The sequence below is a fragment of the Bactrocera neohumeralis genome, chromosome 6 (genome assembly GCF_024586455.1).
Source record: "Bactrocera neohumeralis isolate Rockhampton chromosome 6, APGP_CSIRO_Bneo_wtdbg2-racon-allhic-juicebox.fasta_v2, whole genome shotgun sequence".
Classification (NCBI taxonomy): Eukaryota; Metazoa; Arthropoda; class Insecta; order Diptera; family Tephritidae; genus Bactrocera; species Bactrocera neohumeralis.
Window position 1 is genome coordinate 35,576,985 of NC_065923.1, and position 22,671 is coordinate 35,599,655.

At 38.1% G+C, this 22,671-nt stretch overlaps 2 protein-coding genes across 2 annotated transcripts in view; both read right to left on the reverse strand.

Annotated features, from left to right (window-relative positions):
* Positions 1-22,671, reverse strand: part of LOC126762990 (four and a half LIM domains protein 2) — a 253,696-nt gene that overhangs the window by 191,472 nt on the left and 39,553 nt on the right. The window lies entirely within an intron of this gene.
* Positions 4,582-7,732, reverse strand: LOC126762997 (uncharacterized). The gene has a single exon (XM_050480140.1). The coding sequence runs from the start codon at positions 7,180-7,182 to the stop codon at positions 5,239-5,241; it is 1,944 nt and encodes a 647-aa protein (XP_050336097.1). The 5' UTR covers positions 7,183-7,732; the 3' UTR covers positions 4,582-5,238.

Genomic DNA, 22,671 nt, shown 5'->3' on the forward strand with positions numbered 1-22,671 from the left:
GCTATCAAACGAGTAGCAAATTTCAATACAGTTAATAAGAATACTAAAAATAAATATGTACGTATATAAATACTCTTAAAAATAAGAGCTAGGGATACATAGGTTTTTTCTTTAAAACATCTAGTATAATGGCGAAAAAGCGCCAAAAAAGGCTAGAACATTTTTCATAACACCTATCAAAAAACAAAAATCATCGACTTTATAAAGTTCTCATCGCTTCATGATGAAAGTACTGTTGATTTTCACTCATGAGACTTGGTTAACAAAATACCATTTAGGTAAAACTGGAATCGAGTGCAAATCCACTTAATTATATTATAACTATTCGAGACCCTTTGGCATATAAATATTTGAACTTACTTTTCATATTTTCAGAAAGTTTATATCATGTACGTAGCTTCAAAAATAATAGGAAACAAGCTAAATAAAGTGAATATGATATGAGACGGCGTAAACCTTGGTAAACATAATTGGAGTGATTATTCCAGAAAGACATTTTTACATACTATAGCCTCAGTAATGGGATCTTTTGGCATTTTTTGCGAAAATTTAGACACGAATTTCAACAGACTCTGTGGCATTGCGGGAGAAGTGCACAAGAGATGCTCCAATGTTTCCCTAGTGCTTTGCTCTAGACATTTCCTACAGTATTCTCTATCTATCAACCCCATTCTGCGGGCGTTTGCGGCCACCAGACAGTGACCAGTTAGTATTCCAATCATGTTCCTACAGTCTCTGCTATCGAGTGCCAATAGGAATTCCGACCGTTTTGCAGTCCAGCTCGTCGTATAAACAATGCATTGTTTTCCCAATGTTGATCACGTTTTCGGGTGTTAGCCGTATACCATTCTTAGAAATCTTGTGCTCTCTTTCATTGCTCTCGATGCCGTTGTGAACTGGCACCCAGTAAAGTGAAGTTGTTTGCAACACTATCCACTGTCCTGCTTCCCAAGACACTACTGGCCGATATGCGATACGAGGTTGCCGCCTTAATTGCTGCTTGGCTGTCTACGCAGATGTTGACACTGTCTCCATTATAGGTCGGCTCCGCGGCTTTCGCAATTGTAAAGACCTCAGCTTGAAATATACTGCAGTGGTCCGACAACTTAAAAGGCTGCCTTCTATTTACCTAACTCTATCTATATATCTATAATCTATATATTAACCGTTTTTAATCCTCAAATTTCAACCACGCGGCACTCTTTCCTCTTCCCGTTTTTATATCGCCTGGAAATTAGTTTTTCTTTCATTTTTGTTATTTTATCCTGAGTTTTTCCCACTATGATTTTTTTCTTTCAAAAATTATGTACCCTGGTTCAATACGGATATGCAATTAGGATTTCGGATGCCATCTAAACCATCAGCTATAAACCTAGAAAGAAACGCTATTTAATCTATTTATGACCAAAGCAACGCTCCAACCTCTGATTGAATTTTCAAAAATCAAGTTCTTGCACGGAAGGGTATTACAGTCTCGGCGCAAACAGTTTACATTTTTCTTGCTATTATTAAATCTGGCAACTCGACCATACTTACTAACACCAGCGCAGTGGTCAAGCTTAAACTCGCTTTAACTTAGCAATTGTTGCCTAGTAGGTAGTTAGTTTAAGTTAATTGTTTAATTTTATAGCGGCGCTTCGATGTTGTTTTTGCTACAACAATAACAATCGCTATTGCCATTGTTTAATTGTGCGCGTTGTTCGCACTTAACGTAGACTTTAAACTATGTCTCTAGTGTCATTGTATCCAATTGTAAGCAATCGTTCGGGTCTTTCTTGAGTGCCCGAGTATGCTCGCGTCGCACATTTGGACGGGTTTTACAGTATGTACTACTGCAACCTGACCTGCTTTGCTTCTGGCTGAGAATTTCGGCTGAAAAGCATTCACACTGCGGCTGAATGCACATGTATATGTGTGTGTGTGGCTGAAGAAAACTAATCGCACGAATGGTAAGTGGCAAAGTGAACAACCGGCGGTGCAAACAATCAGCCGACAGCTGATGGCAGCGACGCCCCGCCGACACAGCAAGAAGTCACCAACCTAAGGTACAAATCCACGCGAAATCACTAATTCAAATGTAAATTCATGCTTGTTTTTGCATTAATTAACACGTTTTCATCGGTGAAAAAATAAAATAATAAAAATAAAGAAAACAAGAAAAATGTTGTTGTGTTGAACAGTCTCACAACATTTTTACTGCGGGAAATTGCTACACCTTCGGAGAATTTTCTCTTCACACTTTCGAAATGTACGACCCAGAAATTTGTCTCTTCAAAAGTACGCAGATAATTCAATATTAAGTGTTTTTGGCTTCATATTAAGTCAATTGCGAGTTTTACAATTATTTTTTTACGCAATTTATTAAATTAGCGAATTCCGGCATACGACATACTTTACACACAACGCAATGAGTAAGCGAGATTTAGAGACACAATTGTAAATAATAGTTCAATCCTCTTAGAGACTGCTCTCATGCGCGATTAGGTCAGCTGGCTGAGAAGAAAACGTCGGAAACCCTATAAAATATACACATGATCACCGTGACGAACTGAATCGAGGTAGTCATGTCCCTCTATCAGCATATACGCAAACTAATTTTTGAGATATCGGCCTGAAATTTCGCACACATCCTTTTATCTCCAAGAATCTGTACATTTGTCGAAATTTGGCATGGATTATTGTCATAGGCGACGGTTGGATAGGTTATTTTATGTTAAATGGTCGATCCTATAAGGGATCTGACTTGAATAGCTTATAACGCCGGTACATTACGGTACCTGGAACACCTAAAAAAATATACATATCAACAAAACCCGCATATATCGACAAAGCGCTTTGAGCCGATCACACATTTTCCAAGAGTCAATGACAGTTTCGGCCACGTCTTCTAGTTCATTGAAGGTATGACTATCGAGATGTTCCAGCCTCAGTCATGCAAAAGCTGGACAATGAAGAAGAAAGTGCCAGAAACTTTCCACTGCACCTTCTTCCATACAACTTTGCTAGTTTGCGCCCGACTGGGTTTTTTAGACTTACAGCATGAGTGTCTATGGGACAATGTCCAGTAAGAGCACAGTAGATTTCTTACGTCAACAAAAAACTTCCATCAAATTTTGTGTGCGGAATCAAATTTTAGGTACCGAAACTTTCAGAATGTTGGAAAAGGCCTTCGGTGATAATTTTTTGTCGCGAGCAAGTGTTTTTGATTGGTCCAATTATTCAAAGAGGCTCGAGAACGCGTTGACAACGAACTACCTACATACGTGCAAAACGGCTATCAGCACAAGCTGATGATCAATATGTCAATAAAGTAAAGGAATTGGTGCTTGAGAATCGACGATTAACAGTCAGAGATCTTGCTAGCATCGTTGGAATATCGTAGGTATCGGTGAAAACAATTTTGGAAGCTCATTTGGGCCTAACAAAAGTAAAAGTTCTATTGCTTCCAAAATCACTCAATTTTTGCGAAAAATAGCGTCGCTTTAACGTCTATGAAACAATGCTTTCCGACTACCAGAAAGTCATGAAACGTATTATTACTGGCGATGTGTCTTCGATCTCTGCTTACAACCCAGAAACAGACAATCCATCGGCCGAGTATCGTGACAAAGGTGAGCCGAAGCCGAAAAAACCACGTCACAGCAGGTCAAAAATCAAAATTATGTTGACAGTTTCGTCGAATATTGAGGTGTGGTGCAATCCGAATTCCTTCCGACCGGCCAAACTGTCAACAAAGAATAATATTTGAGTGCTATGCTTCGTTTGCGCGAATATATTCCTAAAAAAGGCCGGAATTATGATCCGACAATTTATTTTTTATATTCTCTACACGATAACGTACCATCGCATACTACATTGATTCTTCGTGAGTTTTCCCCCAAATTTTCAACCAATATCGTGTCGCAACCGCCGTATTCGTCTGACTTAACTCCGTCCGACATCTGGCTATTCAGCAAATTCAAACGGCCGCTCCAGGGAAACCGTTTTGAATCAATTGAAGCCATCAAATGTGAAGCGCTACGCGCATTGTGACTATTCCAGAAATTGACTTTAACAACTGTTTTGAGGATTGGAAAAAAAGTTGGCACAAGTGTATTGGAGCCAAGGGGGATTATTTTGAGCGGTACGACATAGATTCCGAAGAATAAATTAAGAATTTTAAAATTATGAACAAAGTCTTACTACTTTTTGCTCGTAGTAGTATGTTTCTAAGCCAGTGGCTAGTCTATGACCCAATCCTACATTAGAGTAAAGATTTAATGAAAGAATAATAACTCACTACGCGCACGCAAGCCCCAACTATTTACATATGAATATTTATACTTTGTAGCCGCTTCTAAATTAAGTCATGCTCGTCTTGATTTCACTTTTCTCAAGTTTTCATCACACTTCGCCCACTCAGAAGTATATTACTATACGCGCAAAAGGCTTGTAACTACGCCTCATTTACAACAGCTTCAGTATTCAAGGGCTGATCTCATCTCTGAGGCAAAGATCACCTTTTAGGCAGAAAACCACTTAATTACCATTTCCATGAACCTCAAGGTGACACAGAAAAACAAAACAAAAAACGCAAAATAATTTCATTTTCAGTATACTCATTATTATTGAATTATTGAGCAATTTTCATTCGTTTTTGCATGCAAGTACATACATACATACACATATGTACAGTTTTGGATGCATGTGAGTGTATAAAAATATGAATTTAGTTAAATAAGTGCCGCTTAATTGTACGCGGTCATTAATTTTTCATTTTTATATATACAATCATATTAATATTTTAAATTGGGATTTTGGAATTTTGTGTTGTTGTTTATTGTTTTTAATAACTTGGTGCCTCAACACAATCGTTTTGGTTTCGAAATGTGCGCTTTTGATTTTCAGTCCATTTTTATTATCATCAAGTATTAAGTAATTATTTGAAGCAGATGTTAATCAGGCACAACAAGCGACAGTTATGTTTGTTGCATTAATCATTTAGCAGTTTTTTAGTGAATTTCGTTGTCGAAACCGATTTACACGGCGCCGTCCGCACGAGAAATGAGTATTTCCGGTTTGCTGCAGCAATTTCTTATGGTAAATTGGCAAAAATATATATATATATCTGCTAATAATATTTGGAAAAAATCGTAGAACGCAACGACTCCCGCGCACGCACACCACCATTAGCCAGGCAGCGAACCCCGACTTGCCCACGCAGTACAAAAACCACCAGCTAAATCACCACTGATTCGCTCAACGCCATGGTATTTTGATCGGCGATCGCGAACGCCTCTGTGTTGGCACAAGCACACGCTGGTGTTGTTGTTGTTGTTGCTGTTGCTGCTGCGTTCGGTAGTTGGTACCGCCGCCAGTTGCGCGCAGCACTTGCGGTTGTTGCAGCCGACTCGCAGACGTTGCATAGCTGCTGGCGCCGCCGAAACCGCCGATAGTTGAATGAACCGGCGTGCGACCCATCGAAAAGGTAGTCGTCGAAATGTTTTTACTGTTGTTGTTACTGTTGGCGGTATGCAGGGCCGCGTCGCCAAAGTAAGTGTGCTTTGGCTGTTGCAGCTTCCGTTGCTCCACGGCGGACTTAGTTTGCAATGCTGGCGTGTTTTTCAGCAGCTCATAGCTGTTGAGCGTCGTCGTTTGTAAGGGTGTGGCAAGTGAATGGCGTGTACCGGGCGTATTGAGACGCTTCTGTAAGGTGGGCGAGCCGCCAGCTCCACCCAGTTGTATGCGCGTAGATAGACGACTGCGGCCCACTGGTGACCGCTGCGTCTGATTCGGTGTGGGCGCCGCTTTAGCATTGGCCTCATTGCGTATTTGCACCAATGTTTGGTAACGGCCAGTCGTTGTTGTGGTTGCGCCGCTTTTGGCGGCCGTTGGATAGCGTACCGGTGTGACGGTGATCGGCTTACCCCAGTTATGCAGCGGCGACTTATCACGACCAACCGCTTTATTCGGCTTAATTGGCTGTACAGCGTTGGCGGTGACCGCCGCATTACTGCGCGCCGTTGTACTGTGATAATTTTCCTGCGTATTGTGTGGCGAGAGCATGGGTTTCGCCACGCCCACCGGCACCATGCGCGAAGGCATATTCGGCGCTATTGAATTCTTAATTTCAATGCGTATCGATGGCTCCACCAGCGTCGATATGCCCTTGTGACGTTCTGTACTACATTTGGTCGCATCGAATGTCGGTCGTTCCATGCGGAATGTCTCGTTACGTTTAACCGGTGAACGGCTGTTGTTGCGTGGCGTACGCTCTTTGCTATCACGTACCGGTGAACGTGAATTGGGGCGGTAATTCTCATTCTCGAAAACAAGAAAGTCGGGACGGTTCTCTTTGGATTCACAGCGCGCGAGCGTTTCGCATTTGGGCGGTTCAACCTCCACAAACCAGGCAGGATTATGTGGTGGATTGTGTTGATTCAACAGAAATTTTTCACGAAATGACTTACGAAAACTGTTGAGCGTCACTGTCTTATATTTATCCGCCGCGGACTCCTGCTCAGCCGTAAGTTCCTCATCTTCGTGCAAGTCGGGCTTGGTTTGTGTTTTCAGCTGTGACAATTGTTCCTTTAACTGTGTTGGTATTTTGCCCTTGCGATAGGTGGACGAGTCAAAAGGCTGATTGTGTAGGCTGGAGTTGGAGCTGTGCGATGAGTGCATGGAGCCACTACTACTGCCCTGTTGCATTTCTTTTAAACTGGAATGTTGTTCGTATAGGAAATTAAACGGATCCGACTGTGAATCATAATCCAATGTATGAGCCGAAGTCGGACCATCGGCTTTCCATTTGTAGTAAGTGTTGGTGGCATTATCACTCGGGTGATGCTCCAAGGAATCGACTTTTTCCGGCGTTGGCGTCTTCTTGCGTTTGGTAAAAGTGGCAAATTTACTTAGAACTTTCGATTTTTTCGACTTTTTCTCCAGCGTTGAGCTATTCGACGAATTCTGTTTGCTTTCCTCCTTATCCTCCTGATCGGAGTTCAGTATGAAGGTGTCGCTACGATTGAGCAGTGAATCAGTGCGCGAATCAATCGATTCACGACGCGCCGAATATGAGCCAAGTGTATGCGTCGTTGTGTTGCTAATCACGCTGCCGGGGCGTGAGTTCGTATTCACAGGTGTGGTGTCGCGAGACGTACTCTTACTACGCGTTTTCGCGCGGAAGTTTCGAAAGAACGACATTCGCAAGCGCGTTTAACGAACTTGTCAAGAATCGAATCGAAACGCGGTGACGTCGCGTAATATCTAATAAACAAGCAGACGAGAGTTCGACTATTACTTAACAGTTTTCGGTGCACAATTTCTTTAACGTTAATTATAGCAATTGTCGGTAATTTATCGCAAATTGAGTCGCACAACCGTAAACGGCTACTGCTTCTAGTCTGAATGCTGTCACGAAACTGAATGCTTGTGTTTGTGGATGTGATGTTTTGAACTTCGTTTCCGTTGATTTTCTGTTTTATCGTCGATTTTTTCTTTGTCACCGATTCGTTGCACTTTTCCAGCGCCTCTCAGCGGTTGAGGTAACAAGTTCCGTTGAGCGTTGCGCTGCCTCGACTCGTCTTGTATTAATAAGCAAATTTCAATCGTGCGTTGTTACACGTTCAAACACCGTTCCGGTCTTAACACGTCCGCTGCGCCCAAGCAACTGAGCCACCAAGTCTCGACGTACTGGCAAACTTGGCAATAATTGTTTTGTATTTCGTAGCTAATGCTGAAACGTGTTTGCTGCGAGAGTGGCGAACCGAAATCCGTCAGCGCAAAATCGAAGCAAAAAAAAACTCGAACTCCAATCGTTGGCTGCACCGCCTGATGGCGTTGTTGTTGCGCTGGCTGCTGCTAAATATTATTTATTGGTAGCTCTGTTGTTGTTGCTTTGTGATCTGTAGATCAGTAGTCATTCGTGATCGGTTGTTCGGTTGTGTTGGTGTGTCGTTACTCACCGCCGTTATCGTCAACCGCGTTCGCTGTCTAAGCCACAATGCCGACGCCGGTTCAGACAATTTTGACCATTTTCGTGGCGCGAACCTAATGATGACGTTGAAACGGCGGTAATGTTGTTGTATTCAAATGTGCTTTTTAAGTTTTTGCGTTGCGATTTTTGTTGTTGCTGGCTTAGTAGAGACTATATTAGCTGCTGCGGAGGCGTATGATAGTCGAAGTCGTGGTCTCGCGGGAGCAATTCGAATTACGATTTTTTCACTTAGTTATTGTTCAGTTTTTATACATGCTTCTTTTTATTTGTAGGTTTCTAGTATTTTTTTCACGAAAACAGCTCATTTCGTGAGTAGTTTTTGTATTTTTTTTTTTTTTTTTTGACATCGACAACATTGCATGCTTTACTTGGGCGCTCGTTCAGTTGCCCAGTAAAAGGGGGAGAGCGCAACTAACTGCGTTTGCATGTATGTAGCACACACAATACGGTATACATATATTATTAACTCTAACTTTTTCCATTATTTAATATATTTTTTGAGAAAGTTTTAGAATAGTTAGAATTCGGGTGATGAATTCGGCGTTAGAAGAAGGTGGGATAAAAAAATATTAATACTTTACAAAGCTTCTCAAAAACGCATTCTGTTTCGGAATAAAAGAGCATACGTTTGTGTAAATCCGTTTTCGAGTGAACTACAAGATATATAAAAACATAAAATCTACTTGGCATAATGGGAAGATTAGAATTGCCGATGGGCGTAATCGAACTACTACGTCATAACTTTGCTCCACACCCGCACGAACGTGGGTACTTGCTGAGGATATCCCACGGCGCTCAAAAACACAGCTGATTAAATCAATACCAGACATTTTTCAGTACCATTTGGTAGTTTGGAATGGATACAGTAATCGCCTTGGTAGGGTTCGAGGTCCATCTAAAACCTCTGAAGTGAGCTTCAAGGGCTCCTGCTCGCCTTAGTACCAGAATTAAGACTCCGGTCATACCAAACTAGTCTAACTATTCGGCATTCCGACTAATGAAAATCTAATTTTCCGTCAGTCCAGCCAATCTCCATACCTCCGTGCAATAACGTGCACCCAATCGTCAAAACGAGTCCCACATAAACATTCCGATCTATCAGACAGGTATCTCTAATACAAAAATGCATTCAGTGGCCCATGCTCAGTAAGCAAAAAACCTAGACTCAGACAAAATCTGAAGTCTGGGTTACGTTTAACAAACGTAACCTTCTGGATATACTTGTAAGTCACCCGATCGTTAGGGCTTTTGTTTCAAAGGTCTTACCACCTACTCCTATCCTTCCTTCTCCCTATCATCATTGTAAGTCCAGTCATTCCGCAGCAATAACAATCTCAAACTGTTTCTTAAACCATAGCTTCACACTAAGATGCAAGACTGTAATTTCGTACAAGGCATCATAGAATAAATTCGTATCTGCGGTTTTAAGATCTTTAAAATTAACTTTAGACATATAATGCCTTTATGGTATGCAATCTCAAATCCGAAATTAGTCGAAACTCGACCTTACTTTTTAAGTTCCTTGCTACCAAATATGTAGACCTCAGTGCCAATAGCTAATTTTTTTTTCAACGAATATAACGGCCAATCTTTAAGATATATTAAAGAAAAAAATATTTACCTAATGCGGTGTTCTGCTAAGAATGGATAAAATTGGCATAACACTATATCTGGGTCTCATTTACCTAATTTAAAGTTTTTTGAACTCCCGGTTAAATATCAAACTTCCGATGAAAAATATTTGTGGATATAATTTGAAAAGTTTTATGAAAATCAGCAAATGAAAATAATTCGTATGCAGAATCGTTGCGTATGTTGGAAAAGGTGATTCAATTAAACGAAAACACAAGCCTACAATTAGTACAAAGCCTTCAAAAACGGTCGAGAGATCGTTAAAGACATGCCTCGTTCTGTACGACCCTCGACCTCTTCAAGTGATATATTAAAAAATTAAAGAATGTGGTACTTAAAAATCGTCAGGCAAATGTTAGAGGGTTGGACATCTTTCGCGAGTCTGTTTAAATGATTTTGGTGGATATTTTGGCTAGGAAACGTGTTTTTGGTCGGATCGTCCCGATAAAGCTGATTTTTTTTTTTATAAAGAGTACCGAAACAGGTCTCTTTGAACATGCTTGATCGTCCGAATTTTGAACCCACATTCATGGAGAGCATTATAACTGCCGATGAGACGTAGGCTTATGAGTTTGAAATGCAAACAAGTCAACATTCATCGGAGTGGAGGGAAAAAACGAGGCGATACCAAAAAAACCACGCCAAAGCTGCTCAAAAATCAAGCTGATGCTCATTGCTTTCTTCGATATGCATGGTTTGATGCATTATGAATTTCTTCCGGAGGCACAGATGGTCAATAAGAAGTTCTATTTGGGCGTATTGAGGCATTTGCGTGAGAACATCCGATGAAAACGGACAGAATTGTGGAAGAGCCACGATTGAGATCGAATTTAAGGTCAAAAATGCAATAAATATCATCGTATTCACCAGATTTGGCTCTGTGTGTTTTTTTTTTTTTGTTTTTGTTTCCATAACTGAAATCGCCACTCCGTGGAACCCGTTTTCAGTCGATCGAAGAGATAAAACAAAACGCGCTAAAAGAGCTGAATGCAATCCCAAAAAGTTCTTATGAAAAGTGTTTCGAGGACTGGAAAAATCGTTGGCATAATTGTATTACATCCGGTGTGGATACTTTGAAGGCGACAAAATAAATATTGATGAATAATTAAATATTTTGCGTTTTATTTACGATTTCTGGATACTTTTTTGTCACAATGTATTATCTGAAAATAAAGTTTTTGCAAGTCACAACATCCACCGCCTAGATGGAAGGGAACGTAGGTAATACAAATCTTCATATCAAATTTTAAAAACGTTGCAGATCCCAAGATCCCTTAATCAAGCTTAGTACTTTGGTTAATATTAGAACTACCTTCATAAGTATTCATCTGGTACACTTGCTGATTACTAAATAAGTACATACATGATAAATATGTGTCTCAATTCGAGTAACGCTTCAGCATTTTCAATAACTCGATGGCCGTCAACGTCATTAGCTTTAGACCAGCTTCAACAATTTTTACCATTTTTAGTAGCCGATCAGTCCGTCATTGCGCTTGTGCTTGGGCATAGAGCACATTATTGGCGGTCACCTAAGCGCTATCGGTCTAACGAACACCTTTATTAGCGAGACAACATTCCCATGCGGTGCGTGTGTCTGTGCGCCTTTACTCTAATTTCAATACATTTTATGTGCACATATATTTACACCCATGTATGTATGTACATATATACTAGAAGACAGTTTGAATTATATAATTATTTTATTTTTTTATTTTTATTTTTATGCCTTCTTTACACCTAAATTGTATTTGCACCCACTCTTTTATGGCTGTGTGTGTGTGTATGTGATAAATACTGTAACTATTTTTCTTACCACCTTTTGTGTTTTACGCTATGCTGCGTTCGCCTGAAGTGTTAACTATTGTTTATTTATGCTAAATACTTCCGCAAATGCACGCAACAAACTAAACGTCAGCGCCCCAAAACACCGCTGCATGTCAAACACACACTGCGCATGCACTCCTACACACACATACAAATGCATACACATGTTTATATCTTATAATTACACATAAGTGGGTATCTCCAGTTGTTCGGTAACGCAATTAAAAGCGCTTCATTCTAGTTTCTAAATTCGTCTCGAATTTGTTTGGAATTAAAAGCGTTAACTTAAATGCTTTACTGTAGTGGTTATATGTGTGTATGTACATTGTGACAAAAAAGTAACCGGAAATTGTAAATAAAAAGCAAAATATTTAATTATTCATACAAAATATTTCCCATCAGATTTAATAAACTTAAGCCAACGATTTGTCCAGTCCTCGAAACACTTTTTGGGATGGCCTTCAGCTTCTCAAGCGAATTTTCTTTTATCTCTTCGATCGACTGAAAACGGACTCCATGGAGCGCCAATTTCATTTTAAGGACCAAGAAAAAATAACACGGAATGAAATCTGGTGAATAAAGTGGTTGATCGATGATATTCATTGCATTTTTGGCTTTAAATTCGGTCACAATAGTGGCAAAATCCATGCACTGTTCTTCGACAATTCTCACGGAAATGCCTCAATGTAGCCAAATAGAACTCCTTATTGACCGTCTGTTTTTCCGGAATAAATTCATGCTGCATCAAACTACGAATATCGATAGAGACAATGAGCATCACCTTGATTTTTGAGCGGCTTTGTAGCGTTTTTTTTTTTTGTTTTCGGATCGTTTTTGCCCCTCCATTCCGATGATTGTTGACTTGTTTGCTTGTCAAACTCATAAATCCATATCTCATCGGCAGTTATAATCGGAATTCGCACGATCAAGCATGTCCAAAGAGACTTATTTACGGTACTCGTTTTGAAAAAAATTCAGCTTAATCGTGACGAGTCGAGCAAAAACGAGTTTCATACCCAAAATATCCACCAAAATCATTCGAAGAGACTCGCGAAAGATGTCGAGCTCTCTCGGCTTACACTTACCTGATGATTTTCAAGCACCATATCCTTCACTTTTTTTTAATATTTTCATCAGTTGAAGAGTCGAAAGTCGTTCAGACAGACTAACGGACTTGGCACAACTGACCCTGCGCATAATGCTGATCATTTACACATATTTTTTATAGGATATTCGTCATTTTTCTTTAAGTATTGCAAACTTCTTGGCAAACTTAAAATAACCTCTTTAGGACGTAATAAGATTACGAATTTATCACAAGGAAGGAGCTTTTCAAATGTCTGAATTTGAAAATATTTATCTACAGAACTAAACTCATCAGCTGAAATAGAACAATATTGCTTTTTAATGCCAAAAATCAGATCCGATATACAAAATTTGCTGGATTGAGGGTTGAAATAAGATGATCAGAATACAGATCTGAATAAAAAAGGTACAATCTTCTAAAAGAGTGGCTGCTGGCGTACGACGATAATATTAATATCATTGATTGGATAAGAATGCGAGGCAACTCACTGTTGGCAGTCTTAACTTCGAAGTTGTAGATAATTTTGTCTATCGTGGAACCAGCATTAACACCAACAACTATGACAGCCTCGAAATTCAACGCAGAATAACTCTTGCCGACATGTATCGGATTGAGTAGACAATTGAGAAGTAAAGTCATCTCTCGACGAACAAAAATCAAACTCAATAAGTCACTCATCCTCCCCGTTCTGCTGTAGATGGCAACAGCTGATGAGTGGGTGTTGTGAGTTTTCAACAAAGAGGTTCTGAGGAAGATTTATGGTCCTTTGTGCATTAGTAACGGTGAATACCACAGTCGATGAAACGATGTGCTGTACGAGTTATACGACGACATTGCCACAGTTCAGCGAATTATGAAACAGCGGCTACGCTGGGTAGGTTATGTCAGTGGAAGAGGAAGACCTCCACAGCGTTGGAGGTGGAGAAGGACCTAGCTACAATTAGAATCTTCATTTGGCGCCAAACAGCAAAAAGGAAGAACGACTCGTCTTTTTAACCGCGCAACTGGTGTGTACGACAATAAAGAATAAGAAGATATTTCTGAACCTGAATATGTTAGCCCACACCAAAGCTAAAAGCTTTGGACTCTACTTCATCAAGAATCTTGTTTGATATAGGAATTAGCTACCTTACTTTAATAGCCAAGTTCCAACCATACATTAAGATTTATTTCCTTTTCAGAGTTTATGGCTTTATAAGGTTCTGTACTCCGAGGATGTAGATACCTCTCTCCCTATCTATTTGTCAAACATTGATAGTCACTTCAAGGTCGAAGTACTAGGCATAGAGAAGGTATGTGGAGTTCTACTGAATAGCTAGAAGAGGATACAGAAAGCTACAATATACCAAGATATCTAGGCGGCATTGCTAGCCTTGTCGTCGCCCCTTACCAACGATTTGGAGAGAGCTCAACACACAGTTGGAACAAATAGCTCAGAACAGATAGAAATCTCTAACCAAATGCAAGAAAAAAATGGCAGTGATTGACAAAAAGGAACTGCAATAACCTAAAATAATAGATTTTCCTGCTAAACCATCAACATACTCAGTTAACTGCCGCATTTCAATAATATTTTATGAATTCTCAATATCGCACATCATATTTGTGTCCACTTAGTGATAAAGCTCAACAAAGTAATTATAAGCTTGTTTTTAATTTCTTGTCCCACTTTACACTTTCGTCTTTTCAATTGAAGGCCATTTTAAGAGGCAAGCAAATATTGACATTGTGCATTTGCTTTTAATCACACCAAATATATGTAGATGTATGTTAGTACTTAAGTATGCATATATACAAATGTGTATATATGTACATATATTTGTGAACAAATTTATAAACTTATAGTTATTTTAGACAAAAGAGTAAGCCTTGGAGACTTTAAGATCAAATTGCATAACGAATAACAAAAGAAAAATATTTGTTGCCAACCATTCTTTGCAGGCAACACAATGCCGATTCCAAATAGCCTTAACGTTAAGATTGAATGTGAAGTGAAAATTCATAAAAAGAATAGCTGACAATAAGAAAACCAAAGTGCTTGTTGCTGGCTAAAAACTAAAAGCGTTCGTAACTTTTATGATAGGCGAGGTAGGCGGAAGATGAGCTATAAGAAAACATATTACCTAATATAAGAGAGCCTATGCTTAGATATTGAAAAACTTTGCAAATTTTTAAATATTATATAAAGTTGAAAAAAATAAGAATAATAAGAAAATAATTATAAATAATAATATAAATATATATACATATGTAAATATATATATAAATATATATTAATTTTTCAAGAATATAATCAACTTTTTAAATTTTGATATTTTTAAATACGGTTGAACTTCCATAAATCAAACATCCTTATGTCGATTGGTGTTAGTGACGTTCAACTGTAATTTATTTTTGGCAGAATTAATTCATATACGTTTATCTATATCTGTTTTAAATATGGCAACGACGTTGAAAAAGTTTATAATTTCATTTTTCGTTTCAGTAGCCAAATTTTAGCATAGCTACAGGCGCAACACAGCGAGCGAGCTTTGAGTGCGCCGCAAGGCATGCAATCAACAAACAATAACATTACTCATAACCCAGCAATCAATTGGCCAGTGTTCGTTATAACAAAGTTGATGTAATGAGTATGCACAGTAATTTCACCCTGACCAGGGAAGTGTGTAGCAACCATAAGGATGATGTCACAAACGAAAAACGAAAATTCTCGTTCTGTAAAGTATGCATTCCCGGGCTTCGTTCAAGTTATGGTCGACATAATCAGTCTACTGAGCGTACTATTCGCCACACCATCACCCATCTTGAGACCCAATATTCACTAGTGGATATTATTTCAGCGAAGAGAAAACGTCTCAAGAAAATATAGCAACCGTAGCCGAAAGTATTCACGAAGACCTTGGAGAGTCGATTCGGCGCCGTTCGCATCAACTCGCTCTAACGATGAAACGACTTGGCGCATTTTACATGGAGATCATGAATTGAAAGCGTGCAAAATACAGTTTGTGCAAGAACCGAAACCGTTCGACCATTCCAAGTGACATCGCTTCGCTCTATGGGCTCTTGAAAAGTTTCAAGAAGATCCAATATTTCAAGCCAAATTTTGTCCAGCGATCATTTCTGGCTCAATGAATATGTAAACAAGCAAAATTGCCGCATTTGGTGCGAAAAGCAACCTGAAGAGATTCAAGAGCAGCCATTTCATTCAGAAAAAGGAAAGGTTGGGTGTGGTTTGTAGGCCAGCAAAATCATCGGGCGACCGTTATCGCGCGAATATAACCGACTATTTGATGCCTGAAATTGAAACTCGTGATCTCGGTGACATTTGGTTTCAACACCCCATCATCAGCATCAATCAAACGATTTATTGAGAAAACACTTCGGTGAGCAGATAATTTCACGATTTGGACGATCAATTGCCCACAAATTTCGAGTGGTTTCACAAAGTTAGTCCTTTTCCTGTAGGGATATGTAAAATCTAAAATATATATGCGGACAATCCCGCTTCGATTCAGGCCTTGGAGCAAAACATCAAGCGTGTTATTCGCCAGTTACCAGTCGAAATGCTCGAACGAACCACCGAAACTTGGACTATACGTATGGACCATCTGAGATGTAGTCGCGGTCAACATTTGAAAGAAATAATCTTCGAAAAATAAATGTCAAAGAATGTTCTTTCGAATGATAATAAACACTCCCCAATAAATTTGAAGTTTCTGAGTTTTTTCTTTACAAAAGTCGGGAACCTGTAAATCGATCCACGATAACTCTAAGAGAGGGTATTAAAATTTAGTTAAATATCTATACATACTTTGCATTTTTCAGATTCTCCAAAAAATTCTCTGGACTTGATGCTCGGCTACCAAAAAGTTGTCAAACTATCCAGTTATGCAGATAGCTACTACTGTGTGCATACCTACATCGTATATATCATTAAAGTCTCATATGCTAGATTCAATATTAAACTATTATGGTTTGTAAGTGTTTATTAGAATTACGCTAAATTCTAATAACTTTTTAATAGACACCGCCATTTAGTAATGTCTAAGTATAGACACTAAAAACATGTTTATTACAGCAACAGTGTGTCCATGTAACGGAATGATTAATACATTCAAATTGTGCAAAAGCAATTGACTTCAATTTAATGAATGTCAATTTTTGATGTTCCAGCGAATTCTGCCACGATTCCGATAACTCAAATTCATTCGTACATCCAAGTGCACACACACAAACATACAGTTTTAAACAAACTCGCTCCCGAACATACTAATGTATATATGTATGTATAGTATTTGCAATAAACAAAATAAGGGAAAATAAAAGCGAAATAAATAAATTTGAGATGAAATGAATAAAATTGAGTGTTTGTTTACGAATTGAAAAGCTTTTCATTTAAATATGAAAGTTAATTAATAATTAAATTTGTTAAAGACAAAGTTTTGTTGTTGACACATGAAAAATGGCAATGAATTGTTTGGCAGAGTTTTCCCAAAAGGCATTCAATTGCTGAAAGCTCGCACAATTCATCAGTTTGTCAGCAATTACAGATACACACAAGCATATGGAAACAGTGCAGCATAACGCACCTACACATAATAGGGTAGTTCAAAAATATTTCATATTTTGAATATTTTGCTTAGATTTAATTGGAATTTTCTATCTATATTATCATATATCACTCTTGCAATATGTTGTACGCTAACTGTTCGACTAATTGCAATCAAATTCGATAAAATATTCCTATTACGGCTTCAAAATGTCTCTCTATAGGTGTCATTCCTCGAGTTGTGTGGTCGCATTCATACTATAACTTTTTAGGCTCTCCAAACATAAGAACCTTAATGTATATAACTAATTTTATAACGAAAGTATTGATCAAACTGTCAGCCATCACATTGCTTAAAATGATTCAAATCGATCCAGTCTTTCCTTTAATCTGGATATAATTGGTATACGAATTTTCAAACTTCCGGGTGAATTTATAACATACACATATATCGATCGAATAATATATAAGATATCTTAGCAAACCAAATTTCGTATGCGGAATCGTTGCGAATTTTGAAAAAAGCTTGCGGTGATTCAAAAACACAAGCCTATGAGTGGTACAAAGCCTTCAGAGATGGTCGAGAGATCGAGGTTAAAGAGATTGCTGGTACGATTGTGACCGAATTTAAAGCCAAAAACGCAATGACTGCCATCGATAAACTACCGTATTCAACAGATTTGGCGAACCGTGGAACTTGTTTTCTATCGATCGAAGCGATAAAACTGAATTCGCTGATGGCCATTCCAAAAAATGCTTATGAAAAGTGTTTCGCGTGCTGGAAAAATCATTGGCATAAGTGTATTACATCTGGTGGGTATTATTTTGAAGGCGACAAAATAAATATTGATGAATAATAAAATATTTTGCCTTTTTCACAAATTTGCGGGTACTTTTTTGTCACAAATCATTGGCATAGGGGTATTACATCTGGTGGGTATTATTTTGAAGGCGACAAAATAAATATTGATGAATAATAAAATATTTTGCCTTTTTATACAATTTGCGGGTACTTTTTTGTCAGAGTGTATAAGATTTCGAATATTCAAGAATAAAAAGCTTTGCAGAGGAGTTACCAAATGGAAATGGAAGTTACCTAAAGTATAACAAATGGAAGTACAATAATGATTTCAGCAATCAAAATCCAAAAGGTCCTCTACCCTAAAACAAATTTGTACTTCACTATATTGTATATTATAATATACATTATAAGGTCACAAAACCCTAAAGTTGCATAAATTAGATTGATTTTACTTGTACATATGTATATCGTGGACTTTTGCTCTTATTCAAGTTCCTCCATCTCTTTGAACATAGGGCATACCATAAAGTTCCTTTAGAGTAGTGTTGATGGTGGAAATACCGAGGATCCTACCTTCAGAAAATTGGTAAAGTGGATTTATGGGAATGCAGGGATGTTGAACATTTTCTTTGCGAATTTCCAACCTTCAGCGGCTGAGACGGGACATCTTTCCGAATGTTTGAACTAAGAGACATTGGGCAGCTCGTGTGAAAAAACTCAGATTTTCGAGATTGAGCGAAATTTAATTAAAACAATATAAATATCAAATGGAAATCAAATTATATAGTAGTGATATGTAAAATACATATACATATATTAATAATACATTGCGCTAAAACAATATTGATGATATGTTCTCAAAGCTATGAACCACCCTATGGGAAGATATTTTAATGTGTGTATAAATACATACATATATATGTAGGCATATGTCCTCCTCAAAAACTTTAATACAAGAATAAACTTCATAACCTCATACAACAAGCTTCTTGGACTGGTGCACCATTGCGTTCTGTATAAACAATTCCGAAGAAAATCAATGAATAATACACTGCAGTGCCAGATATAACAACATAAAAGTCAGCAAAGAACACCAAAGACCTTCGGTGCTTTGATGAATAATCACAGAACAAACATAAATGTGATTTTACGCATAAACGATGCTTTTAAAAATCCAGTAGCCATTTCATAGCACACGACAGCGATAAGAAACAGAGACGTACATACATACATATGTACTTATAAATAAAAACTTGCCTTTCCACAAGTTCAGCATATATACTTGTATGTAGATAGATCACACGAATATATTGGTGGAAACTTCTAAGCTACCTTCTGCCCTTTGAGCAAAATATGACATTTGAAACTCTAAGGAATCAATCAGCCATGTAATTAGTGTTTGATAAAATTCGGCCAACTAAGAGCAAACATTTAAAAATAAGTAGTTCCGTAGCAAATAAGACAAATATAGGAGAATACGAAGAGTCGCAAAATAAATTTGATAATTTATACAAAGGCCACTTAAGAGCAAGTTTTCAGTCGAGGGTTGTTAGAAAATTTTACCTTCAAAAGTTGAAGAAGACAGTGGAGTAGTACAACTAATGATACGGCAGTATTTAAGGGCTATTAAATAAAAGACAAACTATTGAAACCAATATTTACTTTGTCGCCTACAAATTACCACCAGATGTAATGCACTTATTCCAACGATTCTTCCAATCCTCGAAACAATTTTCCCTTTTTGGATGGCCCTCAGCTCTTTCAGCGAATCTGTTCCATCTCTTCGATCGACTGAAAACTGGTACTACGGTGTGGCAATCTCAGTTTGGGGAACAAGGAACACGGAGCCAAATCTGGTGGATATGGTGGTTGATCGATTGCATTCATTGCGTTTTTATACTCTCGCAACAAAGTTGCTAAGGAGAGTATTATAGTTTTGTTCACATAACGGTTGTTTGTAAGTCCTAAAACTAAAAGAGTCAGATATAGGATTATATATACCAAAGTGATCAGGGCGACGAGTAGAGTTGAAATCCGGATGTCTGTGTGTCCGTCCGTCCGTCTGTCCGTCCATCCGTCTGTCCGTGCAAGCTGTAACTTGAGTAAAAATTGAGATATCATGATGAAACTTGCTACACGTATTCCTTGGCTCCATAAGTTCGAAGATGGGCAAAATCGGCACACTGCCACGCCCACAAAATGGCGGAAACCGAAAACCTATAAAGTGTCATAACTAAGCCATAAATAAAGATATTAAAGTGAAATTTGGCACAAAGGATCGCATTAGGGAGGGGCATATTTGGACGTAATTTTTTTGGAAAAGTGGGCGTGGCCCCGCCCCCTACTAAGTTTTTTGTACATATCTCGGAAACTACTATAGCTATGTCAACCAAACTCTACACAGTCGTTTTCTTCAGGCATTTCCATATACAGTTCAAAAATGGAAGAAATCGGATAATAACCACGCCCACCTCCCATACAAAGGTTATGTTGAAAATCACTAAAAGTGCGTTAACCGACTAACAAAAAACGTCAGAAACACTAAATTTTACGGAAGAAATGGCAGAAGGAAGCTGCACCCAGGCTTTTTTTTTAATTTAAAATGGGCGTGGCGTCGCCCACTTATGGACCAAAACCATATCTCAGGAACTACTAGACCGATTTCAATGAAATTCGGTATATAATATTTTCTTAACACCCTGATGACATGTACAAAATATGGGTGAAATCGGTTCACAACCACGCCTTCTTCCAATATAAAGCTATTTTGAATTCCATCTGATGCCTTCTCTGTATAATATATACATTAGGAACCAATGATGATAGCGGAATAAAACTTTACACAAATACGGTATTTGAAAAATATGTAAATGACGGATAATGAAATCTCGATTATCACTTTATCATGCGAGAGTATAAAATGTTCGGTGACACCCAAACTTAGCCCTTCCTTACTTGTTGGCTTTAAATTCGGTCACAATCGTGGCACGACACGATGTTCTTCCACAATTCCAGCCGTTTTCGACAGATTTTCTCACGCAAACGCCTCAAAACGGGCAAATAAAACTTCTTGTTAACCGTTTGTCCCTCCAGAACAAATTTATGTTGCACCAAACCACGAATATCGAAAAACAATGAGCATCAGATCTATTCCGATAATGGTCAGATGAGATATATTCCGATAATGGTTGAATTGTTTGCATGTGAAACTCATAAACCCATCTCTCATCGGCAGTTATAATGCTCTCCATGAATGTGGGATCGGAATTCAGGTATATAGGACGAGTCGAGCAAGAACGCGTTTCATACCCAAAATATTCACGAAAATAATTCAAACAAACTTGCGAATGCCGAGCTCTTTTTCCATCTCTCTAACATGCCTGATAATTTTCAAACACCATATCCTTTACTTTTTTAATATTTTCATCGGTTGAAGAGGTCGAAGGTCATGCAGAATGACTCATGTCTTCAACAATCTCTCGACCATCTTTGAAGGCTTTGTACCACTCGTAGGCTTGTGTTTTTGATACAACTCAATCACCATAAGCCTTTTCCAATATTCGCAACGATTCCACAGGAAATTCGGTTAGAAACACAAAATTTTACTACTTTTTTCGATATTTTTATCCATTGTAAAAATCGGAACGCATTCCTGAGGTGTACCGACTTATCCGGCTGCTGTTATAAACTGGTCGCGGTCATATTTGGCATAGTATTTAAGGACAGCCCTACCAAGGCAACTAATCGATCAGAAAATCAAGAAACTAGTGAAAAAATGCGAATACAATATACATGGTTTGTAAAGCAGAGAACACGTAATTTTGTATGTAAATAGTATTGATTACCAAGAATTTGAAAATAATCTAGCAACTTTCTTCAACAACACAATGACATAGATTCAGCAAATTGAACCCCGCAGCGGCGCAAGACGATTAGTGCCAAACGAATTTTTAACGACAAAACGAGAGAGATTTGAAAAATATTTAATTTGCTGCTTTTAAATGTTTGTTGGCATTAAACTATTAATTAAAGCGCGCGCAGCAATTAAAATATTAGCGCAAACACACTCAATGGGGACACAATGCAGAATATGGCACTTTATTAGGATGGGTCAAAAAACACTATATTTTTTTCGCTTGGTACTCTGAGAAACAGGTTCTTAGACACCTCTCTGGAAATCTATCCAAGTATGAGCTCCTAATTGTAGTGGTAAGTGCATCCGTTTAATAGTTTTCCTTTTGTATTTTATTAGGAAATCTACTATAGCATTATTTATGTAAAAGTTTAAATCTCGCTCACAACTTTAAAAAATATTTCGTTAAATAGATTTATGATTTTTTCGTAAACCTTTCATTTTTTAGACCCGCCCTAATATTTATATGTGACCTGGTCTACGGAAAGGGGGCTTAGGTGTCAAAAAATCAATTTTTCACTTTTTAGTTGATTCGGATGGAAGATGAGAAAAAACTAAAAAAAAAAAAAATAGTTTTCGCACGTTAGCTCCCTTTTCGTAGACCAGGTCACATATATTTATAATGTGCATATGTATAGGCACTTAAACTTTGGATCTTCGCTCAAAATTTCGCCACTATTTAAGGTTTTCGCTTTGTTGTTCGTCAAAAAATAGCCTATAATTTTTCGTTCTCCTGGTAATGGCTGACATATTGATACAGAAACTTTTAAAGTGTCTAAATGTGAAATTGTCTGATGAACTGTTGCCTGTACTTTTTTTAAAAGCATTTCTATAATTCTGGATTTTGTTGCTTCCGAGGTTTTATCCCACCACTGATGAATATATC

Excerpts from the sequence above, each read along its gene's own strand:
- LOC126762997 (XM_050480140.1), bottom strand. The coding sequence starts at position 7,182 with ATGTCGTTCTTTCGAAACTTCCGCGCGAAAACGCGTAGTAAGAGTACG.